This window comes from Geotrypetes seraphini, chromosome 1, assembly GCF_902459505.1.
Source record: "Geotrypetes seraphini chromosome 1, aGeoSer1.1, whole genome shotgun sequence".
Lineage (NCBI taxonomy): Eukaryota > Metazoa > Chordata > Amphibia > Gymnophiona > Dermophiidae > Geotrypetes > Geotrypetes seraphini.
Genome location: NC_047084.1, coordinates 433,900,112 through 433,921,968, shown reverse-complemented (window position 1 = coordinate 433,921,968; position 21,857 = coordinate 433,900,112). Strand labels below are relative to the sequence as shown.

The 21,857-nt window shown below is 43.4% G+C and overlaps 1 protein-coding gene across 3 annotated transcripts in view; it reads left to right on the top strand.

Moving 5' to 3' along the window:
- FOCAD (focadhesin) overlaps positions 1-21,857 on the top strand; it is a 471,722-nt gene that overhangs the window by 25,703 nt on the left and 424,162 nt on the right. For all 3 annotated transcript variants that reach the window (XM_033919504.1, XM_033919495.1, XM_033919513.1), the window contains exon 3: positions 12,283-12,357. In XM_033919504.1, coding sequence (XP_033775395.1) covers positions 12,283-12,357 — 75 coding nt within the window. The remainder of the gene's footprint in view (positions 1-12,282; positions 12,358-21,857) is intronic.

The window sequence follows — 21,857 nt, the reverse complement described above, 5'->3', positions numbered from 1 at the left end:
TTTATAAATTCATTTATCAATTTATACCACTGTGCGGCCTGGTGACCCAGGAAGTCCACCTGAAAGCATAAGAACTCCAGACTATACTGATTATTGAGATTTTTCTGTTCAGGGAACCTCTTCTGAATAGCCTGCTTCAGTTGCAGCCATCTAAAGCTTTGTGATTTATTAAGACCATATTTATGTTGCAACTGTGAAAAGTCAAGCAGCTTACCATTTGAAATAACATCTCCCAAAATTCGTATACCTGCAATCATCCAATGCTTCCAGATGACCTTAAATCCGCCAATTTGAATCTTGGAGTTTAACCATATTGTTTGATTAGTTGATTTATAGATTGGAATAGGCGTTAAATTATTAACAAATCTGAGAGTTTTCCATGTGTCCATAAATATTCTATTTTCTTTATATAACCTAGGCATTTTAATACTAAGAACATGACATAGTCTTAAAGGGAACATGAGTCGCCATTCCAACCACAACCAATCTGGAGTATTATTGATGAGCTCTGGGAGGACCCAATATATACCCTGTCTCAAAATATAGGCTTGATGATACCTATAGAAATTGGGAAAATTTACCCCACCCTCCGCAATTGATTTTTGTAAAGATACTAAAGCAATTCTAGGAGTTTTGCCCAACCAAACACATTTTGTAAGAATACTGTTTAACTTTTTATAAAAGGACCCCTTAAAAAAAACTGGTAACATTCTCATCTGATAGCAAACCACAGGCAATATTATCATTTTAATAGCTTGAACTCTCCCCCACCAAGACAAATGTAATGAATTCCATTGTTCACACATTTCTGTTACCTTCTGCAATAAAAAATTTTACTTTAGTTTTAATGGAGGATTATTTATATATTCCCATTAGGAAGTTTAATTGTTAGCTGAGATTTGCGATTTGGGGACAATATTTCCAGTTGTAGGACTGGCAATGGTTCTATGTATATTTTTATAAAGGTGTGATAGTGGTGACAGCCACCTTATGCAAAGAAGAAATTTGGTCCACCCTTATTAGATGGCTGGCTAATAAGAGAAAAGTCATTCCAAGAAAGCAAAACAGTCACGCAGAAAGTGGTGTACTTCTTAAGAGTTGAGATGGGCTGTTTGTTTCTCCAAGAGCAACCTTCTCTGACCTAAGTGTTGGTATATTTGAGGGCAAAGTTTGACACTCTCCAAAGCAAAGTGTTTCTTCCTGCGTTTAGAAGGAAAAGGCTACAATCTTAGATCAGGAACCTTCTCGCCAGCAGTTTGGTACTACCTTCAGGTGTTGGGATTGATGGCTATGACATTAGAGTTAAGTGTTATGAACCAGAATGCACCTCTTTACAGGGATTGCTCTTTTCTCGATGGTCTCCACAGTCAAGAGTTCACCTTGTACCATCACTGTCTCTGAAGATCAAAGCCATGACTGGTGGGTACATAGCAACAATCTGTCCAAAGAAAAAAGTTTGGAAACTCATTACTGAAATACATCTTTGGGGCATTGCAGATCTCCAGCAAAGGAGAAGGAGATGATGTGCTGAAAGATGATTTGATGTTGAAATTAAAATATCTGACATTCAATTTGTGCTGTTTAAGGTTGTTTGATATGATAGAAGAGTCATTTTGAGGCTGCCAAAAAGTTAATCTAATGTTAATTTTGTATTACTTAACTGTGTAGTGCTGGTGAATATCATTGTTAACGAGCCATCTCTTAACTTCCTAGGTTAGGGCAATCTGGGGATGGGGTATTGATGGATATGATGATCTGGACTCCTAAAGCTAGTGTCCTGGCCTTGATACTGGACTCTTAAAGCGGACCTGAGCTGTAATTTCCAGAGAGAAATAACCTTAGCATACCAGCATGCATAAAAAGTCTGTTCTTTTTGAAATATACATTAATGAATAAATGTTGTTAATTTACTCACAATTCATAGATTCTCAGAAACTTGTTGCCCTAAAGCAGGAAACTTTGTAGTAGTAGGTGAAGATGGAAATTTTGAAGAGAGAGAGGTTTTATGGCAGAGGCTGGAGAGTCATCAGGTAGATTAAAGTATTCCACAGGTGAAATGCTGAGTAGTGCTTATGTGTGTGCATGCATAAAAAGACAAGTTCAGTTTCAGGGGAGGTAGAGAAGCCCCTGTGCTTCTGAGACAAGATGGAGCATGTCTGAGCTCACTCAGGCACAGAGGTCCTGAAGGAACACCCACAAGGCCACAGGGGATAATGTGAAGTAGAAGATAGAGCATGACACCAGGTTACAGTGGAGGTCATAGAAGATAGTATTTGATTGGAGAGAGAGGTCAGATCCTTGCTGACCCATCAGATCAAAGATAGTAGTAATTAGGAGATAATAGCAGATGGACAAAGGATTCAAGCTCAGCTGAGAGAAAAAAAGGTCTTTGCAGGAGAAAAGATCACTAGTAGTAAGGCTTATACAGATAAGCAGGGGTGGTTACATACAATTCATTGCTCACATAACATGGCTGGAAATGACTGCAGTACTAAAGTTCTAGGAAGTGAGATACATTTTAGAAATGTATCATAAAAACTACTGTGTTTCCCCGAAAATAAAACCTACCCCGAAAATGAGCCTAGCATGATTTTCGGGCTAGGTCTTAATATAAGCCCTACCCATGAAAATAAGCCCTAGTTGCAGGCAGGAGCACTTCACCCCCTCCCCCCTCCGACCCTTCCATCTCTCCTTCCCAGCCGAACCATGACCACGAGACCAAAATACCTGATAACAAATGGCAGTGTCGGCAGCACAGGCTGCATCGTGGCCTGCCCTTCTCATGCCCGGCCATTCCATGCCGTGTTGCTGATGATATCAGTGATGTGGCAAAGGAACGCCCAGACATGATAAAGGCAGGCCGCAATGCTGCCTGTGCTGCCAACACTGCCGTTTGTTTCCAGGTATTTCAGCTCGCGGTAGAGGTTCAGATGGGAGGGAGAGATGAAAGGATCACCGGGGGGGGGGGGGTGTTGCAGGGGGGATGGGAGCAATAGAAAGATGCTGCACAGGGGAATGGGAGGAAGGGAGGGATAGTAGCTTCAAGGGTTCTGCTGCACAAGAGATGGGAGGGATAGAAGCTGCAAGGGTTCTGCTGCTCAAGGGGATGGGAGGGATAGAAAGATACTGCACAAGGTAATGAGTGAGAGGGAAGGAAAGATGCTGCATATGTGTGGGAGAGAAAGGAAATAGGAAGAATTGGGGTGGAGGAGAGGAAGGGAGAGATGATCGTTGTACATGAAAAAAAAATAAGACCTACCTGAAAATAAGACCTGGTTTCTTTTTTGTGCCCAAAATTAATATAAGACAGTGTCTTATTTTCAGGGAAACACGGTATCATAAGACTGCTGTGGGCAGAACATATGCAACTTAACCGGTTAGCATCAATATTTGGTCTGCTAACTAGATAACCAAATGAATAAAGTTACAACTGCAAAACAGCTATCCTAACTGTATCCACTGTATTATCTGGGCACTGGTCTGAATATTGGCCAGTACCCGGTTAGTTTCCAAGTCAGTGCATGTACTGCGATATTCAGTGTTGGTAGCCATGAGTGTTCCAGCATTGAACATCCATGGTTAGTTTAACCAGCAGCTGTGAGTGGGTTATAAACCAATTTCAGCTGCAGGCTGAATATCGGGTCAGAGAACTTGTGTAATTTTAAACTGGTTTACCTGTTGTGCAGGGCTTTAATATTTCACAACGTCTGGAAATTATCTACTTATATTCCTCCCTATGGCCTAGCCTTCGACCTAGCCTGTTCTCACAGACATAAGAGCTCTCTATTTTTCTGACATGCCATTACAGAAGACAACCTAGCCGATTTTTTTCAACTCAAAAATAAAAAAATACAACAAGTACGCCAAATCATATTGCAGATTGGACCCCTGTCCCCCAAATGTGATTAAAGTGGCCCCTATCAATTTTAAAGCCAAACTACTAGACTGGGTCAACCTACAACTATCCATTGGCAAGTTTCCAGCAGACTTGGGTCACTGCTAGGGGTAAGTAACCTTGAAAGAGACCTGGGAGTGATGGTGGACACGTCTTTGAAGGCGTCGGCACAGTGCGCCACAGCCTCAAGAAAAGCAAACAAAATGTTGGGTATCATTAAGAAGGGTATCACGACCAGGACAAAGGAGGTCATCCTGCCACTGTATCGTGCAATGGTGCGACCGCATCTGGAGTACTGTGTCCAATATTGGTCGCCGTACCTCAAAAAGGACATGGCGGTACTTGAGGGAGTCCAGAGAAGAGCAACTAAACTGATAAGAGGTATGGAAAACCTCTCATATACTGACAGACTGAAAAAGCTGGGGCTGTTCTCCCTGGAAAAGCGGAGACTTAGAGGAGACATGATAGAAACCTTCAAGATCCTGAAGGGTATAGAAAAAGTAGACAGGGACAGATTTTTCAGATTACGGGGAACCACAAGTACAAGGGGGCACTCGGAAAAATTAAAAGGAGACAGGTTTAAAACAAATGCCAGAAAGTTCTTTTTCACCCAGAGGGTGGTGGACACATGGAACGCGCTTCCGGAGGCTGTGATAGGCCGGAGCACGTTACAAGGCTTCAAAGAAGGTTTGGATAGGTTCCTAGAGGATAAAGGAATTGAGGGGTACAGATAAGAGTAGCGGTAGGTTATAGGGATAGTCTGGGACCATTGCTCAGGCAATGGGCCTGATGGGCTGCCGCGGGAGCGGACCGCTGGGCGAGATGGACCTCTGGTCTGCCTCAGCGGAGGCAACTTCTTATGTTCTTATGTTCTTAAATTGTAATAACTCCTTTTTTTTTTTTTCCCCATTATTTTTTATTTTCAAATTTTACATAAAGTGTACAAAATATTAAAGTACAATTGATAAATATATATTATCACTTTTATATCTAATACATTATATATCTAAATTTGATTTTCCCCCTCACCCTCCCCCCACCCTTTTGTTACTTTAATATTAATATTTTTAATTTTCAAATTTTACAGAAAGTGTACAACATGTTAAAATACAATTGATGAATATTCAATAACATTTTTATATCTAATACATTATGTTCTAAATAAATTTTATCCCCTCTCCCTCCCCCCACCCTTCTATTACTTTTCATTCATACATTACATATTGTATAATATATTATAACATATTATGTAGAAATTATTTTCCTTATCCCCCCTCTATGTATGTCATAAAAAAGATCCTTAAAAAAAAAAAGAAAAGAAGAAGAAAAATCCTACTATTTATTCATAACAGTATTTTGTCAATGGCCCCCATATTTTTATAAATTTAGTATATGTCCCTCTTTGTATTGCTATTGTTCTTTCCATTTTAAATATATGACATATTGTATTCCACCAAAATGTATAATTTAGGTTGTTATAATTCTTCCAGTTATTAGTTATATGTTGAATGGCAACCCCTGTCATAATTAATAAAAGCTTGTTATTTTCTGGTGAAATTAGACTTTTTTTTCTCATCATCATTCCAAATAATATTGTATCATATGATATTGCAATATGATTTTCCATCAATTTATTAATTTGTGGCCAAATTGAATTCCAAAAAGTTTTAATATAGGGACAATGATACAGTAAATGATCTAATGTCCCTGGTTCTAGATTACAGTGCCAGCATTTATTGGACTTAGAACTGTCTAATTTTTGCAAACGTGTAGGGGTCCAAAAAGCTCTATGTAATAAAAAGAACCAAGTTTGTCTCATAGATGCTGACACTGTACATCCCATTCTCCAAGACCAAATTATGGGGGGGGCGTGGCTTAACGCGAGCACGAATGGAGGTGTGATCGCGACGCTCCTCATCACTAGGCAACTATTAATGAAAAATTAACCCCATATTACAGAATTTTATCAAAAAAAAATAAATTCCTACGATCCTGAAGTTATGATGGACTAAGGTTGACTTCCTTCGCTGAGACGGAAGAGACGCCTGGGAGGTGAAAAACCAAGAAGTAAAGGTGCCGTTTTTTGTGTCTTGAGCAGTGCTGTGTGGAAGGCTGGAGACCGACGGGGATTGAAACTGGCGGTGAACTGCCTAGCGACAAGGAGAGAATTTTCCTCTTTATAAATAATTTATATGGTGGGCTGGTGCCTGTCAGTCAGCGGTTTTGAAGTGGCCCTTCTCTGCCGGTGATGAGGCGAGGTCTGGTATGTGTGTGAAATCAACTTGACAACGGTTTCTGAAACTTTTCCCTTGCTGCTAATCTCTAAAAAACAAGAATTGTGAATGATTAGTATTAATATTGATCTCCTCTGCTGAAATTGAGACGGATTCTGATATAGAAGAATCAAGGGTGGGATTGCCGGTTTTTTTGTTCAGCGCTAGAGCAGCGCGGCTTCGGGGCAACTGACAAAAAAGACCTGAAGGAAAAAGAAGGAAAAACTGCTGGCTTTCATTGTTTTTAATATCGGCTTCACTTATCTGTTGATGTGGCACGATAATAAGAAGAGCTGTTGAAGTTTTAAACTGTCTAAAAGATTGAAAAATAGAGGAAAACATCGATCTCATTATGAGGCAATTGTCAGTTTGACTTCTAAATGCTATGACAGTTTGAAGTAGCTCTCTCCTGACGGTACTGAGTTGGAGTCCAGAGAGAGATCAATTAATCCTCAGATTGAAGCAGTTTCTTGAGACATAAAATCAAGACACTTTAAAGGGAAGAACATTGAATACTACATTTAATTAATAAATAGAAAAGTTTTCACTTCAGACTGATTGGGATAGAGGGCTGCCTGTCAAAGATAGCCCTCTCCTGCTTGATGTCAAAGCAAAGCCTGAGGAAAAAAAAAATAAAAATTATTTCTTCTGTGCTGAATAACATAGTGTTGAATTTTTGCTGTTTGAAGTCAGAATGAAATTCTGAGAGAGAAAGACTTAAGAAAAAGGGGAAAAGGATCTCTTTTGTTGATTATTATAATTGGATAAGTTCTTGATAGAGTGACTGATTTGCAATCTTCTCAGTACTAGAACAACGCAACACTGTGTAATAAGATAATAAAGACAGATTACAAAAAATTGAGACTAAAAGAGATTTTAAGATTCCTAACAAATTGTAATAACTCCTATTAAAAAGAACACCAAAGAAACATCCAATAACATATCCAATTTTAGACCTGTCGCAAACATCCCTCTTGCTGCTAAATTAATGGAAGGGCTGGTAAATGCTGAACTAAATACCTATCTAGACAAATTCAACTTACTGCAGAATAACCAATCCGGTTTTAGACCCGGCTTCAGCACCGAAACCATTATGGCCTCACTCCTAAACCACCTACATTCCCTTCTCAGTCAAGACACCAGTGCCATGATTCTGCAACTGGACCTAAGTTGCGCCTTCGACCTAATAGATCACACCATCTTAATGACCTGTTTAGAATCCCTAGGCATCACAGGAAACGCTTACAACTGGTTCCAGGGATTCCTTGAGTACAGATCCTAGCAGGTATTCAAAGAAGACAATCTTTCCTTCAGCTGGAATAACAACTGCGGGTTACCCCAGGGCTCCCCGTTGTCTCCAACCCTATTCAACATCTACATTATCACATTGGGTCACCTGCTACAAAGCCTAAAGCTCAATTTTTACATTTACGCTGATGACATTACAATAGTGCTACCACTAACCTGTCTGTCATCAGACTTTATTAATTTCTTAACCAACACCCTAAATCAAATAGAGCTTTGGATGACGGCCTTCAAACTAAAACTTAACACAGAAAAACCCAAAATTTTTCCTGGCATCCCCCAACGAAAAGATAAAAGATAACACGATTCACGTGAATGGCCGAGAATACGAAATTGACCAAACCATAAAAATACTAGGAGGTACCCTTGACAAACACCTAACCCTGGAAAAGCATACAGATCTAATGTTCAAAAAAAGGAATATCAGTCCTATGGAAGCTCCGCACCATTAAAAAATTCTTCGATGAATCGTCCTTGCGATTACTAGTTCAATCATCCATCTTGAGTACACTAGATTACTGTAACATTATATATCTAGGAGCTTATAAGAAGACACTTAACAAGCTGAGATTAATTCAGAACACTGCGGTCCGGCTAATCTTTGGTTTAAAAAAATGGGAACATGTCACCCCATACTTCCAGATACTCCATTGGTTGCCGGTGGAATCCAGAATACTCTTCAAGTTCGCCTGCATCAGCTACAAAGCTGTCTTTGGGATGCTACCATCTTACCTCGCCTCTCAATTCATCCTCAACAGCTCTAATAAGAGCTCTCGCAGAATAAATCTCTTTAACTACCCATCCCTGAAATCATGCCATTACAAGAAGTTCCTCGACAGAATGTTATCATTCCAGGCAGCCAAACTGAACACATGGCTCATACGCTGACTTCATAAAATCTCTGAAGACAACGTCCTCGATTCTCCCAGTGAGGGGCAAGGGCAGAACCAGAGAGGATCGAATACAAAGGGCAAACGACTGGCTGCGAGGATGGTGCAAGGAGATGAACTTCGGGTTTCTGCACCATGGAGAAGCATTGCAAGGACTACAGGGACACGACGGGCTACACCTAACCAGAAGAGGGAAGAATGACCTTGGACACCGCCTAGCCCGCCTACTCCACAGGGCTTTAAACTAGGTAAGTCGGGGGAGGGTACAGGCACAAACAACATACCAGGCGAACTAAAATGCCAATACATTTATGAGGCTGAGGAAAGTAGACACCGAAATTCTGGGTCAGGGGTGAGTACACACACTTTTGAGTCGGGAGTAGGGTCACATCATATTTATGGGTCACATTGTAATTCCGGGTCTAGGGGGAGTACACACTGTAGTTCTGGGTATATGGGGAGTACACATTGTGGTTCTGAGCCTCAGGAAAGCACAAATAACACAAACAATGCTAAAGGTGTTCAAATAGCTCAAACAGGAATATCCCCACTGAGACATAACAAAAATATAACATGGAGGGCTATGTACGTCAACGCACACAGTTTAGGAAACAAGATCCTGGAATTGGAAACAGAAATAAGGAATGCCGACCTGGATGTGGTGGCGATATCCGAAACCTGGCTCACAGACTCCCACGGGTGGGACATGGTCATACCGGGTTACAACTTGCTTCGCCGGGACAGAGAGGGTAGGAAGGGAGGGGGTGTAGCATTATATACTAAAGATGACGTTAAGGTCACGAGAATCTCAGATGTCCAGTATACTGGGGAATCCCTTTGGGTTAATTTGGCCAGAGGGAAGGACAAATGCTTGTATCTTGGCGTAATTTAGAGACCCCCAAGACAACAGGATGACCTGGATATGGAAATAATCGAAGATATAGAAAATATCACCTTGCGTGGGGACACAGTATTGCTAGGTGACTTCAACATGCCTGATGTGGATTGGGTTACACTTACCTCTGCTTCCGGCAGCAGCAGGAGGCTATTAAACTCTATGAAAGGAGCAAGCCTCAGGCAACTGGTGTTGGAACCAACAAGGGATCAGGCAATACTGGACCTGATACTTACCAATGGAGAAAGTGTCACAGAGGTCTCGGTGGGCGACACATTGGCCTCCAGTGACCACAACATGGTATGGTTCAATATCAGGAAAGGTTTCACTAAATCTACTACACTAACCAAAGTCCTCAAATTCAAGGACACAAATTTCAAAGAAATGGGAGACTTCGTTCACCAGGCGCTACAAAGCCAAGAAGAAACCGATAACGTGGAAGACATGTGGTCGACTTTGAAAGCAACCATACAAGAAGCAACAAACCGCTATGTAAAATCAGTAAGTAAACGGCGAAGGAACAATAAGCCACAGTGGTTTACTGCGGAGATCTCAGACCTGATCAAGGAGAAGAAAAAAGCATTTATCTCTTACAAACAATCAGGGAAGCAGGACTCTAGAGCAGACTACCTGGCCAAATCAAAAGCCGTCAAAACAGCAGTCAGGGAGGCTAAATTCCTCATGGAGGAGTCTCTAGCAAAGAACATCCAGAAGGGAGATAAATCCTTCTTCAGGTATATCAGTGATAGAAGAAAAAACTCAGGCGGGATTGTACGTCTTAGGAAACCAGACGGAGACTATGTGGAAAAGGATTTGGAAAAAGCCCAACTATTAAATGAATACTTCTGCTCAGTCTTCACCCGAGAAGCGCCAGGGCTCGGCCCTCAGCTACAGACAAGGGTTGGCTCAGTTGACCCGTTTAGTAACTTTGAGTTTACGCCCAGCAGTGTCTATGGTGAGCTGTCAAAGCTCAAGGTTAACAAAGCAATGGGGCCGGACAACCTGCACCCCAGGGTGCTTAGGGAGCTGAGTGATGTCTTGGCGGAGCCACTGTCCGCGCTCTTCAACCTCTCCCTTAGTACAGGCAGCGTCCCGTTGGACTGGAGGACGGCTAACGTCATTCCACTCCACAAGAAAGGCTCAAAGATGGAGACAGCAAACTACAGACCAGTGAGTCTAACATCGATAGTGAGCAAACTAATGGAAACTCTAATCAAACACCAATTAGATAAGATCCTGGATGAGGAGAATCTACGGGATCCCCGACAACATGGATTTACTAAGGGGAGATCCTGCCAATCCAACCTGATCAGCTTCTTTGACTGGGTAACGGGGAAGCTGGATATTGGGGAGTCCCTGGACATCGTGTACCTGGACTTTAGCAAAGCATTTGATAGCGTACCACACCGCAGGTTACTGAGCAAGATGAGTTCTATAGGATTAGGTAACACATTGACGAAATGGGTTGGGAGCTGGCTTGGAGGTAGGCTCCAAAGGGTGGTAGTGAACGGCACCCCCTCCGAAATGACGGAGGTGATTAGTGGAGTACCACAGGGCTCAGTCTTGGGCCCAATCCTATTCAACATCTTTATAAGAGACTTGGCAGAAGGGCTTCGAGGTAAAATAACATTATTCGCCGATGACGCCAAACTTAGTAATGTAGTGGGCAAATGCACAACAGACGAAGATTCAGTGCCCGACAACATGATGCACGACCTACTCCTACTGGAGCGATGGTCTAGGACATGGCAACTCAACTTCAATGCCAAAAAATGCAAAGTTATGCACCTGGGCAGCCAGAATCCATGCAAGTCTTATACCCTTAATGGCGAGATCCTAGCAAAAACGGTAGCAGAACGAGACTTGGGGGTAATCGTCAATGAGGACATGAAGTCTGCCAATCAAGTGGAGCAGGCTTCGTCCAAGGCAAGACAAATCATGGGCTGCATACGAAGGGGTTTCGTCAGTCGTAAGGTGGAAGTCATTATGCCATTGTATAGATCCATGGTGAGGCCCCACCTGGAGTACTGTGTGCAATTCTGGAGGCCGCATTATCGCAAGGATGTGCTGAGACTGGAGTCGGTGCAAAGAATGGCCACCCGGATGGTCTCGGGACTCAAGGATCTACCATACGAAAAACGGCTTGACAAATTACAGCTATACTCGCTCGAGGAGCGCAGAGAGAGGGGGGACATGATCGAGACGTTCAAGTATCTTACGGGCCGCATCGAGGCGGAGGAAGATATCTTCTTTTTCAAGGGTCCCACGACAACAAGAGGGCATCCGTTGAAAATCAGGGGCGGGAAACTACGAGGTGACACCAGGAAATTCTTTTTCACTGAAAGAGTGGTTGATCGCTGGAATAGTCTTCCACTACAGGTGATTGAGGCCAGCAGCGTGCCTGATTTTAAGGCCAAATGGGATCGGCACATGGGATCTATTCACAGGGCAAAGGTAGGGGAGGGACATTAAGGTGGGCAGACTAGATGGGCCGTGGGCCCTTATCTGCTGTCTATTTCTATGTTTCTATGTTTCTAACGTCTGTTTAACAAATTCTAATCCCAATTCATGCCCAATCCCCCTCAGCTATCCTCTTCCCAATCCCCAAATCTCTAGACCGTAGACTAACTCATGTTTTTTCCCATTTTGTAATGATATTCCAACCCAAATTGTTTTCCCCTTGTATCTCAATCTTTGACTATATACATCCTTTAGATTCAAACCAACTTGGTTCTCTTCCATTTGTAATTGAATCCCAGTTCGACTTGTTTTTTCCTTACATCTCATTCTCTGACTGTATGTATCTTGTTGTAAACTGCTTTGAACTTATGGTATAGCAGTATATATGAAATAAAATTATTATTATTATTACAAGAGGGCAGAGACTCAGTCGTCGTTCTTATCCCATAGCTTTATGTTCACAGTCATTGAAGTGTTAGTATTTTCTCTAGGCTTCTGTGATTGTGAGGCTGCAGGAGGCCTCTTTCTCTTCATTTTCTTGACTCTGTATGCTCTTCTCTACAGGCTGTGAGTCATCTTATTGCTTCTGTGCTAAAAGAAAATGTTTCTTCAGAGAAAATCAGTCAGACATCTAACCAGGTGTGTATTACTGGATTTATTATATTTTTCAGATGCCTACCGCCGCCTACAATCGGGACGTCGTTTATAGAATTTGCCCTTTAATTGTCTTGCATTAACAGTGCCTGCTAATGAAGGCAAACCAATGACTAAGTAAATTTCTCATATTAATTATGCTTTTCAGACAGAAAACGATTGTTCTTTTCTGAGGTGTAGTTAAGTTTCTTGTCTTAATGGGCTTAACGTTGCAACATTTAAGCATGCATTGTTTAAATAACTGTTTGCATAACTGTTCAACTTAGTAACTATTTTGCCCTTAGTTTTCAATGCTTTTAGCAAAAACTAAAGCATATTAAGGATGCTGGAGTAAATATTCAACCAGCACAAATTTAATAATTTAAATGCTAGTAATTGTGGTTAAATTAATGTGTGTAATTGGTGGTGTTTAATGTAATTAATGTGTATAATTGGTGGTATTAAATGTATGTTCCTTTGCAGTCACTGCACTTGCACTTCTTATGTAATAAGTTGTATCCCCACTTCTTGCATTCTGTAATTCGCTGATTGTCCAGCCTTTTTCGATGTGAACCGCCTAGAAGTCATTCGACTGTCGCGGTACAGAAGAATAAAGTTATTATTATTATTATTATGGTGTCCTTTTATGGTCAAATATATTTTATTGAGCAAGCAAGAGCACAACATAGTAACACAAAATACAGAAACAGCTCAAAAGTTTTGAAAAGTCCCCAAAAGAACCACCCCCCCAAACCCCCCAAACCCCCCTCCCCACCAAACCACCCCTGGGTCCTCCTTCGAAACACAAATTAACAAAGAATTTGAATAACAAATTATGCAAAAAAGGCACAAAAGGGAAGTACAAACAAAGCATCAATTAAGTATCCGGCTACGAGCCAGAGGGGTCAAAGTATTCCAGAAAGGTTCCCAAGTGGTCTGGAAAAGACGACCATGTCGAGAAGCCAAGTCAGTCACATCCCGTCGCTCCCACATCAAAAGAGCGATCATGCGGCTCCTCCAAAGGGAATAGTCCGGTGCCTCAGCTTCAAGCCATTTCAGCAGGATGCATTTCAAGGCAATCAGGATAGACCACTTGAGGAAAGCTGCAACTCCCTTGGAACGTGGAAAGTAGTGAGGAACAGTCCCAAATAAAAGCAAAGGGGAACTGCGAACAGTAACATGCCAAATAGACTCCACAAAAGCAAATATAGCAGTCCAAAAAAGGTGTATCTGAGGACAAGTCCAGAACATGTGGCCTAAGCTGGCTTCCGGAGCCTGACAACGAAGACAGGCTGCATGGGGACGGAAGTGAGCCAAATAAGCCCTTTTAGGAGAAATATATAAACGAAAAATCAATTTAAAATGTTGCTCCCAAAAGGTAGTGTATTTACGAAAAGCAGGCAGTCGCCGGACAGCCTGAAGGAGGATATCAGAAGGCAAATCAACAGCAAGATCACCAGACCAAGCATCTCGCAGCTTAGAATGGTCAAACAAAGGGCATTCATCCTTCAAGTGGCGGTGATGAAACGTGAGAGGGACCGGTTGTTGAGAACCAAGGGTAAAGGCCGTGGACAAAGCCTCATGACAAGCGGCCTTCAAGGAGCTAGAAGGTAAGGAAGAGATGTAATGATGGATTTGCATGTAAGCAAAATAGTCAGAAGCAGGGAGATCAAATTCAGCTCGCAACTGAGCAAAAGATTTAGTGACGCCTTCATCATTAACCAAATGAAATAGATAATGAATGCCCCTTGTTTCCCACCGAGCAAAGCTCGGCCCATCAATCCCAGGTAAGAAAGAACCATTGAAACGAATAGGAAGGAAGGGAGATACAGAATGAGAAAGAGTGTGAAATTTACAGACCCAACGCCAAACCTTCCGTAAGGGTCGATGTAAAACTTTCATAGAAAGAGACTCAGGTTCTGAAGAAGGAACAGAATGAAGATAGGCACTGAAATGAGTGGAAGAAAAACAGGAAAGTTCCAGAGCTGAGGTAGTAAATGCCGAAGTACCCCTAAAGAGATCATTAATATGCCTCATTCCACAACCAACAGTCAAATAACGGAGATTCAATAATCCCAGGCCACCCCTATACCAGGGAGTCGCCGCCCGCTTATAAGGCAAGCGAGGCCTCTTCCCTGCCCAAAGAAATTTCTGGACCAGACGTTCCAATCGGCGCTCGTCACGAAACGTCAAATAAAGGGGAAGGACCTGAAAAACATAAAGCCAACAGGGGACCAGAAGCATGTTGTACAGGTGTACTCGACCCAAAAGTGAGAAAGGAAGAGACTCCCAAAGGTGCAACCTATTTTGTAACGTTTGAAACAACGGGGTTACATTCAGCCGGTACAAACTAGATAAATCAAGCGGAATATTAACCCCCAAGTACCGCAAAGAAGAATCTGCCCAACGAAGAGGGAAAACACCCCGCCACGAAGTACGTAAATCTGGTGGAAAAGGTAAGGCCAAAGATTTATCGAAGTTAAGAGACAGCCCTGAATAAAACCCAAATTCAGAGATGAGATCCAGAGCCGCCGGGAGAGAATCTTCAGGTCGGGTAAGAATTAGAAACATATCATCCGCGTACGCCAGAGTCTTAAGTTCGAAGTCACCGACCGAGAGACCTCGGACCTCCGCGAACCCCCGAAGAGTGCATAGCAACGGTTCCAAAGAAAGAAGAAACAAAAGAGGGGAGAGAGGGCATCCCTGTCGGGTTCCACGAAGAATAGGGAAAGAGTCAGTACAAGTCCCATTAACAAGCAATGATGCCAAGGGATTGGAATATAGGGAACGCACAGCGTCTAGAAAGAACCCCCCGAGCCCCACATACTCCAAGGTACGAAATAAGAAGGACCAGTGAATGCTATCAAACGCCTTAGAAGCATCCAAGCTAACAAACAAGGTCGGAATCTGGAAAGATTGACACTGGGCAAGAGCAAGAAGTACCTTGCGGACATTATGGACTGACTGTCGGCCCCGAACAAAACCTACCTGATCCTCATGGATAAGCTGAGGTAAATGAGGAGCAAGACGATCAGCCAACATACGAGCAAAAAGTTTAAGATCTACATTGATCAATGAAATGGGACGATATGACTCCGGCAAATCAGCAGGTTTACCAGGCTTCAAGAGTAAGGTAATAAGGGCCTCATTTGCAAAACGTGGAAAAGAACCACGGGCCGTAGCTGCATCAAAATACGCCAATAAAGGTCCATAAAGTGTAGGAGAAGGAAGCCGATAGAAATCACCCGAGAACCCATCCGGGCCCGGAGCCCGATCAGAGCGGAGCGATTTAATAGCAGACTCCAATTCAACCGCCCTAAACGGACTATTAAGAGAGGCAATCGCATCCGCGGACAAACGAGGCAACCCAGAAGAGTGAAGATAGTCCGATATCATATCCAAAGAAGCATCTTCCGGAGCTTCATATAACCGACTAAAGAAATCAAATAAGACCCCAGAAATCTCAGAAGTCCGAGACACCACACCTCCGCCCTGGGTACGCATAGATAAAATCGGCTTCCTGCCAGTCGTAGCATTAACCAAACGAGCCATAAGACGGCCGGGTTTGTTACCGTAACGAAGGAAACGATGCTGATAAAAGGCTTTACATTTTTGGGAACGAGAATGGAGAAGGGAGTTCAGGGCCACCTGAGTAGACAAATAGCAGTCTCGAGTCTCCGGAGAAGGGTGGAGAGAAAAGGACCGCTTAGCCAGACGTAAAGCCCGTTCCAGAGTGACGATCCCCTGATTGATACGCCTATGACGAGCACAGAGAAATGAAATGATATGGCCTCGAATCACCGTCTTCCCAGCCTCCCAAAACAAGATAGGATCATCCATGTGGGAAGCATTATTAGTCGAATAATCGTCCCATTGAGTCTGCAAAAAAGCACGAAATTCCTCATCCTTAGCAAGGTAAAAGGGAAACCGCCAGGACGTTGCGCGGAGGTACGCAGGATCCAAGACAACATCAACCCAAATCGGGGCATGATCCGAGATAGACAGAGGGCCAAGCTCCGCCGAGTGAACAGAAGGAAACATAGAGGAAGACAAAAAAATATAATCGAGACGGGACCAAGTACCATGGGCACGAGAGAGATGGGTATAGTCACGAACCTCGGGGTGTAGAAGACGCCACGGGTCTACAATCGAAAGTGAGTCACAGAAATCAGAAAGGAGATGACTCTTAGAACCCAAAGAAGAAGCAGAAGAGCTAGACTTATCCTGATCGGGATGCATCACCAAGTTAAAATCTCCCAAAAGAAGCAGCGGGTCATCAGGGAAGCGAGAACGAAGCTGAAGCAATCGCTGTAAAAAGGCTGATTCACCAGAATTAGGGCCATATACCACTAAGAAAAGATAAGAACGACCTCCCAAAGTAAGGCGAAGAAGCAAGAAGCGACCGTCAGACGACTTATCAAGAACCTGGACACCTATTGGCGAAGACTTACGGACCAGCACTGCTATGCCCCCATGACGACCCGAAGAGGAAGCAAAAAACACCTCCCCCACCCAGGATCGACGTAACTTAAGATGTTCTGCATCAGTCAATCTAGTTTCCTGTAGACAAGCAATGTCAGACCGGTAGCGTTGTAGAGCAACAAGTATTTTGGATCTCTTGACAGGCGACGTGATCCCCCCAACATTCCAAGAGGCAATTCTAAAAGGGGTACTCATAGCTGAAAAGCAGGAAGGAAGCAATGCCAGAGAAGGAAAATCAGGTAAAAACTACCCCAAGGGCCCAGCCTCCCCCAGAGCAGTAGAAATCGCCAAAAGTAGAGATAACAAATAACAATAATGAAACATTGCAAACTTAAGGAGAAATTATATAGAAGGAGGACCCCCCACCCCCCAAAACCCACCCCACCCATTCCCAATCCGCCCATCCCAACCCCCCTCATCCCCCCCAACCCCCTCCCACCCCCCAGAAACAAACCCCCCAAAAACCCAATCAGAAGAAAAACCCCGTCCCACATCGTGGAACAGAGATGGAGGCACAGATGTAGTCAGGGCCCCAAATCCCTCAGCCCCACACCCACCACAAACACGCAAAATACCTCGTCCATACAGCACACCCCCCAGGAGATGTCAAAGGGGAGTGAAGCTAATAAGCAAACTAACCCTAAACACAGAAAGTAACACTGCCCAATATCCAGTGGACCTGACAGAGCCACCAAAGGACCCTGGAAAGGAACATGGAAGTAAAGCAGATATAATATTAGCAGCCCCACCAGAACCGAGGATTGAAACCAACAATCACCCACACACAACCACACCAGTACTCCCCCCAACACTCACTCCCATACGCACACACATCCAGTCCATACCCCAAAGGAGAACTCAACCCCCCAAGCATACTCCAACCCACCCACATGAGACAAACCCCAGTACCATACAGGACAAGAGCGCCACCCAGAGGCACAACATCCATTCAACCCCAAGTACACCTACAACCAACTAAGGCCACCAATACTGTAAGCAACAATATCCAGAACAGAAACTGGAAAATGAAAACTGCAAAACCCAATATGCAACAAGAAGAACAAAATGTAGATAATACATGAAATGCAATAGGAATAGGCCACATTGCAGCCCAAACAGTGAGTGAGATGTAATGGGGAACAGAGTCCAGAAGGCTAAAGATCCAAAGAAGAATCAAGCCATAGTAAAGCTCAAAAGGTTAGCAATGGGGAAACAAATTAAACCGCTCTTGTAAAGGAGAACAGCTCCCCACACCAGCTCTGTCCCAAGACTCAGGTAGCCGAAGAGGGTCCCGCTTCACCCGGTAGGGAATCCAGGTAGATCTGGGCATCCTCAGCCGTCGAATACAGGCGCCAGCCAGATGTAGTCCAAACCTTCAGTTGCGCCGGATAAAGTAGCTGGAACCGCTGTTTCTTATCAAAAAGGGCAGAGCACACCCGGGAGAAGCGCCGTCGACGTTCTTGGAGGGCAGGGGAGTAGTCCTGGAACAGACGTACCGGGATTCCTTCATAGGAGAGAGTATTACGCTTTTGCCGGTACTGCCGCATAAGTTCAGACTTCACCGCCGAATTGTGGACTTTGAAAATGGTGACTCGAGCTCGGTCACGATCATCCATGCGCCGGCCCAGGCGGTGAGCGCGGTCAAGCTTCAAGGGCCCAACCCCCGCTGGAAGCGGCAACTCCCGCTGGAGCCAGGACTCCACAAGGGAAAGAAGGCGAGAGTCAGGAACTGATTCGGGCAAGCCAATCAGTCGGATATTATCCCTCCTCGAGCGGTTTTCCAGATCTTCGATCTTCTCCGCTTGTCGTTGGAGCTGAGTGCGCAGAGCCGCCAGATCCGCCGCCGAGGAGGAGCACGTGTCTTCAACCCCCGACACGCGGCTCTCCAGGTCTCCCGTCCGCCGAGTCGTTTCCCCCAAAAGAGATTCCAGAGAGGTGAGCTGGCTGGAGAGGAGGTCGAATCGAGAGTCCAGCGCCCGCACCACTGATGCCGACAACGCCGCAATATGGGCCTCAGACAGGGGAAGCGCGGAACCCAAGTCTCCCGCCGCCATCTTGGGCTCGGGTCGCGCCGATCTGGTCTCCCTGTCTTTCCCCGCACGGCTCGATTTCGCGCTCATTACCGGGCTGGGCGTCTGCAAGAAGCGGTCCATTAACCTCCTCAAAGGCTCAAAGCAGGGCTAGGGCTGGCCAAAACGGAGCGGAGCGGTGCAGAGGGATTCAGGGCCCCGGAGCACGAGTGAGGCACGTCTCACCCCGCTCAACACATCACGTGACCTCATGGTGTCCTTTTATTAAGGTGCACTAACCGATTTAGCTTGTGCTAAATGCTAAAGCATCCATTATATCCTATGGGCATCTTAGCATTTAGCCCATGCTAATCTTTAATGCGCACTAAATCGATTAACGCACCTTAATAAAAGGACCCCTATATCTTTAGTTTATGCCTGCTATTCAGGCACTACTATCTGGCTAATTTTTCTTTCACACTCTCTCCTCCCCTATCTTATACTGAGCCATTCAGTTGCATTTTTGGCCTAATACTATCAATAGTTAAAAATCTATAAATAGAGAAGTTGCATGATCACAGGATGTCGGTGAATTTATACCCCCTCTTCTACAAAGCTGTGCTAGCTGCTGCCGTGTGGTAACGGCCCCGAAGCCCATAGAGATTTAAAGGGCTTCAGGACTGTTGCTTCGCGGCTTTGTTGAAGAGGGGGTTAGTTTCTTATGAATATCGGCTCAAATGTTAATGTGTGTTAAACTGATGATGTGCATTGACAGCACAATTAATACATATTAACATTTTCTGAGGAGCATTCTGCAGTATATTGGCCTCAATGTTTGATATAAAAATATCTTTGTATAGTAAGCTTCAAACATTGCTCAGAAAAAGCATTTTATATTTCTGAATAAAAGCTGTATTGAGATTGATGTCTGTCTGGCAGAGAATAGTTGGATTAGATTAAAGGGATGGACCATATTTTTTTGGCTTAGCAGTTTCCACCTGCTTTTATGGCCTTGCGGGTTATTTGCAATGGACTCCTATTCAACTCTGGCACCTTGACTTTTCATTCGTAATTATGTTAGGGTTTCCTTAGAAACAGAGAAATATGATGGCCCGTCCAGTCTGCCCATCCGCAGCATCCACTATCTCCTTCTCTATCTAAGAGATCCCATGTGCCTGACCCATGCTTTCTTGAGTTTAGACATAGGGCTTCTTTTACTAATTTGCGATAGTGTTTTTAGCGCAAGCTAAACCCGTGCTACATGGCTAGAACTAATGCCAGCTCAATGCTGGTATTAGGGTCTAGTGCTTGGGGCAATTCAGCGCGCGCTAAAACCGCTATCGCAGCTTAGTAAAAGGAGCTCATAGTCTTTGTCTTTACTACCTCTATTGGGAGCTATTCCATGCATTCACCACCCTTTCTGTAAAAAAGTTTTTCCTTAGATTACGCCTGAGCCTATCACCTCTTAACTTTATCCTATGCCCTCTCATTCCAGAGCTTCCTTTCAAATGAAAGAGACTTGCCTCATGCACATTTATGCCACATAGTTTATTGAATGGAATTGTACCATTTGACAGCTTATTTTTTCAGGTCTAGGCAGAGCCAGACCTTTAAACTTTAGAAATTACATCATTACGTTTTTGACGTTCTTCAGTTTAAATTTTTGTGGTGTTTCCCTCCCTTCAGCGCCATTTTTCCCTCTTGCCTAGTGATTGTGGATCACTGGATTTTTGTCTGTGCGCTCTTCTGAGCAGTGCTAAAATTCTCAAAGAAGGGGGACATTCCCCCAAAACAGAAGCCCTTGAATTTATAGCAAGCACACGCTTTGTTTTTTTTTTTTGCATTCATTACAGTTACAAAAAGATAAGTATTGTGCAAACTTTTATTATTATTTCCAGCTTTAAATTTTGTTGAACTCTTTCACTAATGGCCTGACATGAACTATGTACGCTGAATTGTGTTTGATAGCAGTAGCCAAAGTTGAATGTGTTTTTTCATGATTTTCTTTCACATTTGATTTACACTGAGGCACATTTGTACACTGTAATTTTCACAGCGGAAGTGAGTCCAGGGATGTTACACCTTCTAACCTTGAATGGGTATAAAAAGTGACAGCTGACGCTTTGGTCTTTCTAGCGTTTAGTTGTGTAAATTGAGGACTCCTCCCAACTTCACATAATTTATTTGTATTATGTTGTGGAGTGTTTAAACCATTCCCTAGGCTCCTGATATTTTCATTTTATCCAAGAAGAATTTTTGGATTTCTACTAATGTAGCATTCTTCTTTATGGGTTCTTTTACATTTGAAATCACATAGGTACTTAAATATCTCTAACATTTCTCCCCTATTCCACAATTCCTCCAAAATATACAGATTGAGATCTTTAAGCCTTTTCTCATATGCCTTATGATGAAGACTATCAGCCATTTTAATAGCCTTCCTGTTTATATCTTTTTGAAGGTGCAGTCTCCAGAATTGCACACAATACACCAGATTCTTATACAGTGGCATCAATACCTCCTTTTTCCTACTGGCCATACCCTATGCATCTTAGTATCCTTCTAGCTTTCACCATTGCCTTTTCAACTTGGTTGGCCACCTTAAGATAATTGCATACTATCATACCCAAGTCCTGCTCCTCTTTCATGCACAAAAGTTCTTCACCCCCTAAACTGTACCATTCCCTCCGATTTTTGCAGCCCAAATGTATGGCCTTGCATTTTTTAGCATTAAATCTTAGCTACCAAATTTCAGACCATTCTTTAAGCTATGCTAGATCCTCTTTCATGTTGTTCACACCATCAGAGATGTCTACTCTATTGCTGATTTTGGTATCATTCGCAAAGAGTCAAATCTTACCTGACAGCCCTTCAGCAATATAGCTTACAAAAATGTTAAAAAGAACAGGCCCAAAAACTGAGGCTTGAGGCATACCACTGGTAACATCCCTTTCCTCAGAATGATCTCCATTGATCACTACCCTCTATCGCCTTCCACTCAACCAATTCCTGAGC